Genomic DNA, 12052 nt, shown 5'->3' with positions numbered 1-12052 from the left:
ACTTACGTGTCATTGTTTCCTATAGCTGAGCTCACATAAGACAGAGTTTCATCTTCTATCTGTAGAAGTTTTCTTTTCCTCCAGGACTTTGGAGTATCATGTTGGGGCAGGGCTCACCTGTCACATGTGTTCCCTGGTTACTGGTAGCTACGTTTCTATTTAGCTTGCAGAGCGGTGTTTAACCCTGGTAGGTTTTCGCAGTGAATTAACAGTAGTGTAACCACTTAGTTCGATAAATGTAAGGCCAACCCTGGCAGAGACGTCTGTTTATGACTGGCAAGTGCTCACATGATAAATAGACACTCAGAGAATATTGGTCAGACGAGTGAGTGAATGAATGAATGAATGACGGACGCTCTTTGGTCATATGTGGCTGCAAAGACAACAAGGAAAATAGAATCCTGGCCATTATTATTTGATCTCAGAGTAGTTAATAGTAGCCCTGAAGTATTCGGTATATTCAACAACAGCACTTAAGTGTTGTTTAGGAGTGTCTAGAGAAGAAATAAATAATCGTCTAACTTTTGATTTTGTATTTCCTTTTTTAAAGTTTTAATTTATTTATTTTGAGAGAGACAGAGATAGTATGAGTAGGGGAGGGGCAGAGAGAGAAGGAAAGAGAGAGAACCCCAAGCAGGCTCCACACTGTCAGCACAGAGCCCGATGTGGAGCCCGAACCCACGAACCGCGAGACCATGACCTGAGCCGAAACCAAGAGTCGGACGCTTAACTGACTGAGCCATCCAGGCGCCCCAACAATTGTTTAACTTTTTACGTGTCTTTGGACCCACCTAATCTACTTTTAGGAGCGTGTCCTCCAGAAAAACTCACACAAATGTGAGTGACGTGCATATGAAAGGACAATTGTCGTTTATTTTCCTGATGATGAAACGTTAAAACAACCCTAATGTCCCTTGATAAGAGATGGGATAAATAAACCAGGCAGACCTACGCTTAGCAGTCCTTAAAAAGTGAAACTGACCTACATTTCTTGACTCAAAGAATGTTCAGGTTTTGTTATTTAAATGGAAAAGGGCAGTGGCGCTGGGGTGGCCTTGTTAAGCATTAAGCGTCTGACTTTGGCTCAGGTCATGATCTCATGGTCTGTGGTTTCGAGCCCCGCGTCGGGATCTGTGCTGACCGCTCAGGGCCTGGAGCCTGCTTCTGAGTCTTTGTCTCCCTCTCTCTCTGCCCCTCCCCCGCTCATGTACACACACACTCTCTCTCTCTCTTTCTCTCTCTCTCTCTCAAAAATAAATAAACATTAAAAAAATTTAAACGGAAAAGGGCAAAACAGTATGTAAAGCATAATCTCATCTCATTAATGATAATTTATATATTTGTACACTCCTAGCAAAACTCTGAAAGAACATGCTCCAAACGCTCAATGACATTGATTTCTGAGGGCTGGGATCTGGGAGAACTTTTACTTCCTACTCTGTACATATAACCCCATGTCCACAGAGGCCCCTGGTACCAGCTGGAACCTGGCTCTGGTTCCAGAGTTTTGGGGCTACCCTGGGGGTGGGGGGGCGTCCACGTGTGTGTGTGCAGACTCTGTCTAGCCCACATCATTCCAGACCTGATACTCTCAGCTCTTTCCTTGGTTTCCACAAAAACACAAAGCCCACACACACAAGACAACTTTCTTGAAAATTTGGGCATCGTCAGAAAGAGTCACACGTAAGCACATTTCACAGCAATTTACCTGAAACTGCTTTGAGACCTTCTTCCCAGTCCTGACGAGGACCCGGACAGGGGCTTCCTTGCTGGCCTTTACCCCATGCTGAATTCCGTGCTCTGTTCCCCCTCTTTCCTGGTGCGCCCCCAGGAACTCCACGTTCTCCCTCTGCCAGCCGTGGCAGTTGGGCTCTTAGCTGGTTTCCAAACCTGCAATATAAGCCCATCTCAAGGGTCTATAAATGAAGAAACTTCCCATTTAGTGGCTTGTACCCTCCTCAGAAGACAGTTGTGGTTATATATGGGGTGGGGGCAGGGACTCATACACTTCTGTAGTATTCTAATTTATTCTAATTTTTCTTAGCTGCAAGCATGTAGCTTGTGTTGCTTTTGTATCTAGAACAAAACCCAGAAAGATAAACAAACAAATCCTCCCAAAGCCGTTTGTGCTAATCTTGTGGCTAAACCATGGTCCCAGCTGGGATGGAGGGACTGTGGCCAAGCAGCACAGCCTTCCCCATACAAGGAGGAGAAATCTGAGCCAGTGGTCATGGGCACAATTTCTGCTCTGATAAAGACCCCAGTGGGAATTTGGTGATTTGCACTTTGAAAAGAAGCCGTCACTGTGTTAGATTTGCTCTGAAGCCGGAATGTCAGGAGCTGTTTCCCATGGCCCACTATTGTGGGGAGGCCTTCCCGGTCAGCTGAGTCCCTACACCAGCGAGCAGGGTGTCTCCCCTTCAGAGAGATGAGGGCAAGACAAAATAATTTCTATTGTTCACACTTTAATGCATTTAAAGAAGGAAATCCTGAAATGCCACGCAGCCACCAAGAAAGAATGGAGGTGACCATAATACCGTAATAACGCCAGCAACAGCACCAACCAGGCTCTTCTCTCTGGGGCTCTCACCCTGTGCCAGGTTCGGGGCTAACCCCACCGTCCTTCAGTCCTCCCTCCCACAGCAGGGAGATGCTTTTATTGTCTCAGTGTCACAGATGGGGAAGTGAGGCTTAGGGAGGCGAGGGAGCTTTCCCAGTCACAGCCCCTGAGGGTAGAGCTGCGTCTGCGCCCCAGCTGGCCGGGCCCAGACCCCATGTTCTGTTTCTACACATGTGCTGTAGTGCAAACAAGGAAGAAACCCTAAAAGCTGGGACATCAAACACTGGCTATTGCTGAGAGATGGGGAATTATAGGGCACTTCATTTCCCTATCTCCATTGCTTAAATTTTTTATAACAAGCATATTCTATCTTTACTGGTTTTATGATTAGAACAGGTTAGAACATAGTGATGGTAGAAAATATATTTAAAAAAAATACTTTGTTACTTGCCTTTGCCATGGCTTCACCTCATATTATTTTTCTTTCTTTTTTTTTTTTTAAGATTTTTAAAAATGTTTATTTATTTTGAGAGAGAGAGAGAGAGAGTAGGGGAGGGGCAGAGAGAGGAGAAGAGGAATCCCAAGCAGGCTCCGCGCCATCAGCTCAGAGCCCACCATGGGGCTCGGTCCCACAGACTATGAGATCATGGTCCGAGCTGAAATCAAGAGACAGACACCCAACCAACTGAGCCACCTAGGCGCCCGTATTTTTCTTTCCTTTTAACAACTTTATTGAGATATATCACATACCATACAATTCGTGCATTTAAAGTGTACAATTCAGGGGCTTTTAGTTTGTTCACAGAGTTGTGCAACCATCACCACCATCTAATCCCACAGCATGTTTATCACCCTAAAAAGAAACCTCATACCCATCAACACACTTAATGCAGTGACCCGTGAATAGTCACTCCGCCCCCCCCCCGCCCCATCCTCAGCTCCTGGCACCCACCAATCTCCTTCCTGTCCCTATGGGTTTGTCTGTTCTGGATGTTTCATATCAGTGGAATCATACTATGTGGTCTTCTGTGACTGGCTTCTTTCACTGAGCATCATGTTTTCAGGGTTCACCCATGTGGTAACAGGTGTCCGCATTTCACTCCTTTTTATAACTGATTAATATTCTGTTCGTTCTTATGGATGTGCCACATTTTATTTTTGCACTCATCAAATGATGGGCATTTGGTTGTTTCCACGTTTTGGCTGTTACGCATAATACTGCTATGAATATTTGTGCACAAGGTTTTGTGTAGAGCTATGTTTTATTTTCTCTCGCGTACGTCCCTAGGAGCAGAATTGCTGTGCCAATAACCCTATGTTTGAGGACTGCCAGATTGGTTTCCATCTATGCTATTTCTTGACTGGAACCAGGACCTATCTATCCCCTGTTTCTGGGCACAGCTACAAGGAAGCAGGACTTTGAAGAGCTGTGAGCGCTTAACTGACAAGCCCTCACTGTAGGTTTGGGATGAGCTGGAGAAAGTGTCATCTAGATTGGAAAGCCTTTAAAACCATTTCCTGGAGTCAGTGCCTGGAAGTGTTTGACACCTGGGCTCCGATGAGGGGCTGAATGAAGGTCACCACCATAGAGGGCCCTGGAATGGGTGGTGTTCTCATTTCTGGGTCACCTCACCCCAGACAGCAGGGAGAAAGAGTGGTGGCCGCGCACCAAGGGCTGGCCTGGGACTGCATCCAGTGGGTGTGGCATGTCCTACTCCTGGAGAAAGGCAGCTGTCGTCCAAATATAGTTCCTGGAGGAAGCGGGGGGCAGCTGTGAGTCACGGAGCAATTCATAAATAGCAGGAGTGTCTCCAGATGTGACTGTGCAGTGAGGCTGCCCAGCCCTGAACGCTACTCCTCTGCGCCCCTCCTTCCCTGCCCAGGGCAGTGTGGAAGCACTCGAAGGGGTCCCGGGAGAGGAGAAGACGTGCGCTGTGATGAGACAGGCTCCTCACCTGCAGAGGAGGTTCTAGAGAGCACCCTGCGTCGGGAGGCAGGCGCGTGGAGCAGGGAGAGTCCTCCCAGCCTGCGAGCCTATAAAACCAGCACAAAAGACACTGACCCACACCGGGAGCCCGCTTGTACAGTGAGGAAGGCCTCGGTTCTAATGTATTATGTTCCTCACCGCCTAACAGGGAGGTTAGAAAGCATAATTTATAAAACACGATGCTGAAACAAGATTCTAAGATCTCTTGCGTGTCTCTTCACAGGGCCCAGACCGGTGCTTGGCACCTAGCAGGTGCTTAATAGATATTTGCTGACCATAAAGTCCTAGAGTGTAGGGCTATCCTGGAATAATTAAGTGTCTTGCCTTTCGTTCACCTAGCACTAAACCAAATGCTCGGTAACTTCTAGTAAATTGCACTAACAAGAGCAGTAACTAAGTGGTTATTCTAAATAAGCCTTTTGTATATTTTAATTTTTTTAATGTTTATTTTTGAGAGACACAGAGAGAGGGAGAGCAAGCATGCAAGCAGGGGAAGGGCAGAGAGAGAGAGAGAGAGGGAGACAGAATCCAAAGCAGGCTCCAGGCTCTGAGCTGTCAGCACAGAGCCCAGCGTGGGGCTCGAACTTATAAACCGCAAGAGATCATGACCTGAGTTGAAGTCAAGACGCTGAACCGACTGAGCCACCCAGGCGCCCCAGCCTTTGGTATATTTTAAGAAAAATTTTCCCATGACCTCACTTGTGCCTGCATTGTTTGTTTTGTTTTGTTTCGTTTTCTTTCTTATTTCTCTGGTCCCTACAACTGCCAGGCTCTGAAGCTGCTGAGGAAATAGACACGAAAGTGATCGCTACAGCTTAATGGAGGAGACAGGTGTGGGCCCAAAGCAAGAACAAGTTCACAGCTGCCCGCCACCACTCCTCTCCAGTGAAAATCACAAGGCTTTTTGGCAGGAGTATCACCTCTGCAGAAGCGATGTGGTCTAAGAGCAGTGGTTCTCCATGATGTGGCCCCCAGACCAGGGGCATTGGCATCACCTGGAGACCTATAAGAAATGCACATTCTCAGCTGCCCCCCTCCCCCTCCATCCCAGACCCACTGAATCAGTCTGGGGGCGGGACCAGCCATCTGTTTTAATAAGCCCTCCTGGTCATTTTGACCCCCGACAAAGTTGAGAACCCCTGCCTTAAAGCCATGCTTCTCAACCCTGGCCATACATTCAGATCCCCTGAGGAGCTTTTATAAAATATGACTGCTCATACTCTACCCCAGACGAATTCAGTTAGGATCTCTGGGAACAGGGCCTGGGGCTCAGAATGTTTAAAGCTCCCCGAGTGACCCAAATGAAACACTGCCTTAGTGGAGGGAGGGCCGGCGTGAGAATGCCACCAAAGGGCTGGCTGAAGCCAAGCAGAGGCAGGGCAGCAGGGTCGGCTTCACACCGGAGCGTAGGGAAGGCTCTCGGCGTTCTAGTCCATCTCCAAGGCTCCTCTCCCAAGCGTGAACTTTGTTTAGACATGCCTTTTCAACCAACATTTGCAAAGGAGGCTCAGGAAAGAAATGTCAATGATGCCGAAGCTGCCAACTTTGTTTTTCGAGTCGTGATTCTTTCTTTCTTCTTCTTCTTCTTTTCAATGTTTATTTTTGAGAGGGAGAGAGAGAGAGTGCGGGAGGGGCAGAGAGAGAAGGAGACACAGAATCCGAAGCAGGCTCCAGGCTCTGAGCTGGCAGCACAGAGCCCGACGGGGGGTTTGAACCCACGAACTGTAAGACCATGACCTGAGCCACAGTCAGGTGCCCAACTGACTGAGCCACCCAGGCGCCCCATCGAGCTATGATTCTTGATCAGTCATATGGGAAAAGAGAGTAAGAGGTGAATCACCTACTCAATGGTTTGTGCTGAGAATGTTCCCTGAGATCTTTGGAACGCTCTGGGTATGAGTAACTCCCACTTTTGAGTTCCTTTTTGGTATCTTTGGGTTAGCCTTATAGTTCTGAATTGAGTTAAATCATTATGTTACGTTTATAATTTGTATATATCGTTTATATTATTTATGTAATTATAAACTATACATATAATTTATAATTTAATTATAATATAATTTATAATTTAATTATAAATTATACATATAATTTATAATTTATAGCTATAAATTATAATTTATATTATAATTATATGTATTGTAATTAGCAAAGGCATAGAAAGTATAATAATCATAAGAATAGTTACTGCCTGTTGAGAGCTTACTGTGTATTAGGCATTATGTTTAGCACCTTAAATATATTGTTGCAATAAACTTCAAAACTCCTTTACCCCCTTTTCCAAGATAAGGAAGTTGAGAAGGTCACATAGAAAATGGGAGCACCAGAATTTAGGAACCTAGGTCTATCATCAAAGGTCATACTTCTAGCCCTAGTCTCTACTCAGAGTAGAGACTCATAGTAAATAGTAGCACATGTTTATAATAATACTACTAAAATTACACAGTACAAAGTATAAATAATATGATGGTGGATAATGTTTTATTTATAACTAAAATTATACATAATTTAACTTGCAACTGTACGTAATATAAACTCAATAAATATTCCATGGGAAGATGTTACAATTTAAAGCTACTTACATAGTATCGATTGTAATTCATGTGTATCTGTAACCAATGATATTATGTCTAAGGATCATTCCTGGAATGTTGCATTGAAAATATATGGCTTCTTTGAAAATACTAGGTGAGGGGCACCCGGGTGGCTCAGTCGGTTAAGCGTCCGACTTTGGCTCAGGTCACGATCTCAAGGTCCGTGGGTTCGAGCCCCGCGTCGGGCTCTGGGCTGATGACTCAGAGCCTGGAGCCTGCTTCCGATTCCGTGTCTCCCTCTCTCTCTGCCCCTCCCCTGTTCGTGCTCTGTCTCTCTCTGTCTCAAAAATAAATAAACGTTATAAAAAAAAATAAAAAAGAAAATACTAGGTGATTACTCAGATACAGTGTTAAAGGGGGGGAAAGCAGGATCCATAATTATATACATATAAGAATTTTGCAAAACATATACATATATATTTTATACCTATGGGGGAAAAATGGAAAGTGCCTCAGATCTTTCACAGAAATTATGGTTGGATGGTTGGACTGCAAAAGATTTTTATTTTCTTATTGATAGTTGGGGCCAGACCAAGACATGAGAGTGCCCCAGACAGTCTGATATTTGGTGTTTCTTCAAACTGGTGCTCTTCTGATTTTTTTCTATGTAATTTATTGGACAGGGAGAAATTGGTTACCTATTGATAAATATTGTGTACAAGTACAGATTCAATTCCTGATTCATTCCTACAGACGAAAGCAGAGTTCATGTTCTGGAAAAAAAAAATTATTTCCTGCTTTTCTGTGGCTCTTATTCTCTCTCTTTGTAAAATTCCAAGCCCTACAACTTGTTAGGACACATATTAGTTTAAAATGTAGATAGGGGCACCTGGGTGGCTCAGTCGGTTAAGCGTCCGACTTTGGCTCAGGTCATGATCTCACAGTCTGTGAGTTCGAGCCCCGCATCGGGCTCTGTGCTGACAGCTCGGAGCCTGGTGCCCATTTCAGATTCTGTGTCTCCCTCTCTCTCTGCCCCTCCCCTGTTCATGCTCTGTCTCTCTGTCTCAAAAATAAATAAACGTTAAAAAAATTTTTTTTTAAATAAAATGTAGATATTAAAGGGGCACCTGTGTGGCTCAGTTGGTTAAGCATCCAACTTCAGCTCAGGTCATGATCTCGAAGTCCATGGGCTCAAGCCCCAAGTCACGCTCTGTGCTGACAACTCAGAGCCTGGAGCCTGCTTTGGATTCTGTGTCTCCCTCTTTCTCTCTGCCCCTCCTCTGCTCGTGCTCTGTCTCTGTCTCTCTCAAAAGTAAATAAACGTTAAAAAATTTTTTAATGTAGATATTAAAATAAATTACTCGTTTCTAGCCCTTTGCCAGGTATAATTTGGGTTTTTGAATTTCAGCCACCTGCAATGTGCATGGTACAAAAATACTGCACAGAGAGAGATGGATGGCAGTGAGGAGTGGTTTTATTTGTTTTTATATTTCTCCCTGTCTTTTGTTCTGGCAGTTACATAAGGAGACCCATGTGGAGACCACATTAATGGTCACCACATTTCTGTTTGAATCCACAGACATGACAGCACTCTTTGTCATCCTAGAAAATTTGGAAAATACACAATGAATTTCCAAATCAGAAAGCAGTCCTCATAGAATGAATTGGGACGTGTTCCCTTTTCTCCTGTTTTTTTTTGGGGGGAGAGTTTGTGGAAAATTGGTATTTTAAAAAAATATTTGGTAGAATTCACCAGGGAAGCCTTCTGGTCCTTGGCTTTTCTTTGTGGAAGTTTTAAATCTCTTTACTTGTTATAGGTCTGTTCAGAGTTTCTATTTCTTCTTGAGTCAGTTTTGGTCATTTGTGTCTTTCTACAAATGTGTTCATTTCATCTAAGTTATCTCATTATAACATCATCAGTTACAGATATATAGAAATGAACTATAAATGAACATGCTGTTCATACTTTTTATTTCTGAGAGGTTGGTACTAATGTTCTCTCAGTTCTGATATTAGTAATTTGAGTCTTTTCTCTTTTTTTCTTGGTTATTCTAGCTAAAGATTGATCAGTTTTGTTGATCTTTTCAATGAATGGTTGCTTCTTAGGTATTCACTTTTTAATTATACCCCATAAGTTACATACAGTCTTTTGTATATATAAAAATGGAAAAGAGAAAAAGGAAAAACATGGTGAAAAACTGAAATCATGGTGCAGCTAATTGTCTTAAGAAATTTATTAGGCCCATTGGTCCTATATTTGAGTTTCATGTTGAATTATTTGCTTATTCCTTTTTTTAAGGTTTATTTATTTTGAGAGAGAGAGAGAGAGAGAGAGCAAGCTGGGGAGGGGCAGAGAGAGAGGGAGACCGAGAATCCCAAGCAGGCTGTGCGCTGTCAGCATGGAGCCCCCGGCAGGGCTCGATCCCGCAAACTGAGATCGTGACCTGAGCCAAAATCAAGAGTCGTACGCTTAACTAACTGAGCCACCCAGGCGCCCCTGCTTATTCTTATGAGCTAATTTCCAAATCCGTGAGGATTCTACCTTCTGAACGAAACTAACATCTGTCTCACAAAGCGAGAAAGAGGTGATAATAATGTAGCCGTGTTAATAGTATTGAAAAACTGACCACTGTATTAGTGTTGCTGCAACAAAACATCACCAACTGGGTGGCTTAAACCAACGGAAATTTATTCTCCCACAGAATAAAGCCAGCTGTCAGCAGGGCCACATTCTCTGTGAAACCTTTAGGGGAGAACCCTTCCTCCCTCACTTCTTCTGGCTTCTGGTGGTTACCAGCAGCCCTGGGCTTGAACCACATCTTTCCACTCTCTGTTTCCATCATCACATGGCCATCCCCTCCCTGTGTGTCCCTCTCCTCTTCTTACAAGGACACCATTCACAATGGACTAAAGACCCGTCCCACTCCAGTATGATCTCATCTTAACTAATTGCATCTGCCACGGCCCTTTTTCTAAATGAGGTCACAGTCTGAGGTCCTGGGGGTTAGGACTTCAACATCTCTTTCTTGGGGGTATAATCAACCCTTAACAGATATGTTTTCAGCTAACTGTAAACATTTGTCTGTTACTGTTCAATTTTTAGAAGTATATCAAAGTGTCTTTTCTGCTAACCATGGTCTTTTTTTTTTTTTTTTTTTTCCAATCTCTTCCCTAGATTGAAGATATGTTTAACGAAATCAGATTTAGTGAGTATGTGGACACTGGAAAGCTAGTTGACAAAATCAACTTACCAGATTTCTTCAAAGTTTACCTTAATCACAGACCACCTTTTGGGAACACCATGCGTGGCATTCAGCATAGCTTTGACATCCTTGGTTTTACCAATTCAAAAGGAGAGAAGGTTATACGAAGAGAAGATTTCCTAAAACTGCTTCTAACGAAAGGTAAATCCATAAATAGGGAATATCTTGTCCCATTCTTGGGCCATTTCCACTGGAGAGAACTGTGTTTGGGGAGGCAGACCCCTGGCATCTTTTTTTTTTTTTTTTTAACGTTTATTTATTTATTTATTTATTTGTTTATTTTTAGAGACAGAGACAGAGCACTAGTTGGGGAGGGGCAGAGAGAGAGGGATACACAGAATCTGAAGCAGGCTCCAGGCTCTGAGCTGTCAACACAGAGCCCGATGCGGGGCTCGCACCCATGAACTGTGAGATCATGACCTGAGCTGAAGTCAGATGCTTAACTGACTGCGCCACCCAGGTGCCCCTCTTTTTTTTTTTTTAATGTTTATTTATTTTTAAGAGAGAGAGAGACAGTGTGTGAGTGGGGGAGGTGTAGAGAGTGAGGGAGACATGGAATCTGAAGCAGGCTCCAGGCTCTGAGCTGTCAGCACAGAGCCCCACATGGGGCTCGAACCCACAGGCCATGAGATCATGACCTGAGCTGAAGTCTGATGCTTAACTGAGCCACCCAGGTGCCTGGACCTCCTGGCATCTTTAATCGGACGGGGGCTTCAACCATGAGGGATGCCATCTACTGACCCACAGAGCTGGCAAACGCGGGGTGATGGGAAGGGCGCCATCCTGGGTCCCCTAAGACTCTGATTTGTGTTCCAACTTGCTGAACCTCTTGAGTCGGTGTTTATGAATGAAAGTGCTAGCCACCAATGTCACAGGGCTATTATGACACTGGGATGTGATTGTGAGATAAAAACCACACCAGTGTAAGATTTTTCCTCTTTACCTGCTGTTTTCCTCAATATTTCATGTGAGGAAGTCAAGTAGGCTTTCTCTTCGGGTGACAGTTTCCTCTTCATCAAGCTGGTGGTTCTAGTGTGAGGGAACATGAAACGAAGCAGAGCACAGTCTTGATCATAAAGTTGTCTTTGGGGCGCCTGGGTGGCTCAGTCGGTTTCGGGTAAGTGTCTGACTCGGTTTTGGCTCAGGTCATGATCTTGCGGTTTCATGAGTTCGAGTCCTGCTTTGGGCTCTGCGCTGGCAATGTGGAGCCTGCTTAGGAATCTCTCTCTCTCTCTCTCTCTCTCTCTGTCCCTCCCCCACTCATACTGTCTTGTCTCTCTCAAAATAAATAAATTAACTAAAAAAAAAAAAAAAAAAAAAAGTTGTCTTATTCTCTGTATGAGCAACACCAGTCTTAACACCGTGTAAGGAAGGATATGTCTAACACCGGACTCTATAGATTGTTTTTGTGTCTCAAGGAAAGGAAATCGTGGAATAATTCTCTTTTAAGACCTCAGGATGACGATGCTAAGCTCTGACATTATGCGGAGCCCCAAGGGTGGGAGCGGACGCTCTTTCGTTTTACGATACTCAGGTGAGCACATGACTGAGGAGGAGATGTGTGACTGCTTTGCTACGCTGTTTGGACTGAATCCCGAGGGGTGGAAATCCGAGCCCGCAGCCTCCTCCATCAAAGGTACCGTTCCTGACCCTGCCCGGGCTTGCAGCCGGAGCTCACTAATTTGTCGTAGACTTAAGCGTATTTCTC

The 12052-nt window shown here is 44.4% G+C and overlaps 1 protein-coding gene across 1 annotated transcript in view; it reads left to right on the top strand.

The window, feature by feature from the left end:
- CFAP251 (cilia and flagella associated protein 251) overlaps positions 1 to 12052 on the top strand; it is a 65949-nt gene that overhangs the window by 52640 nt on the left and 1257 nt on the right. The window contains exons 21-22 of the mRNA XM_042910480.1: positions 10257 to 10485; positions 11879 to 11980. Coding sequence (XP_042766414.1) covers positions 10257 to 10485; positions 11879 to 11980 — 331 coding nt within the window. The remainder of the gene's footprint in view (positions 1 to 10256; positions 10486 to 11878; positions 11981 to 12052) is intronic.

The sequence above is a fragment of the Panthera leo genome, chromosome D3 (genome assembly GCF_018350215.1).
Source record: "Panthera leo isolate Ple1 chromosome D3, P.leo_Ple1_pat1.1, whole genome shotgun sequence".
NCBI classification, from domain to species: Eukaryota; Metazoa; Chordata; class Mammalia; order Carnivora; family Felidae; genus Panthera; species Panthera leo.
The sequence above is the reverse complement of the archived record's forward strand: the minus strand, read 5'-3'. Positions and strand labels throughout refer to the sequence as shown.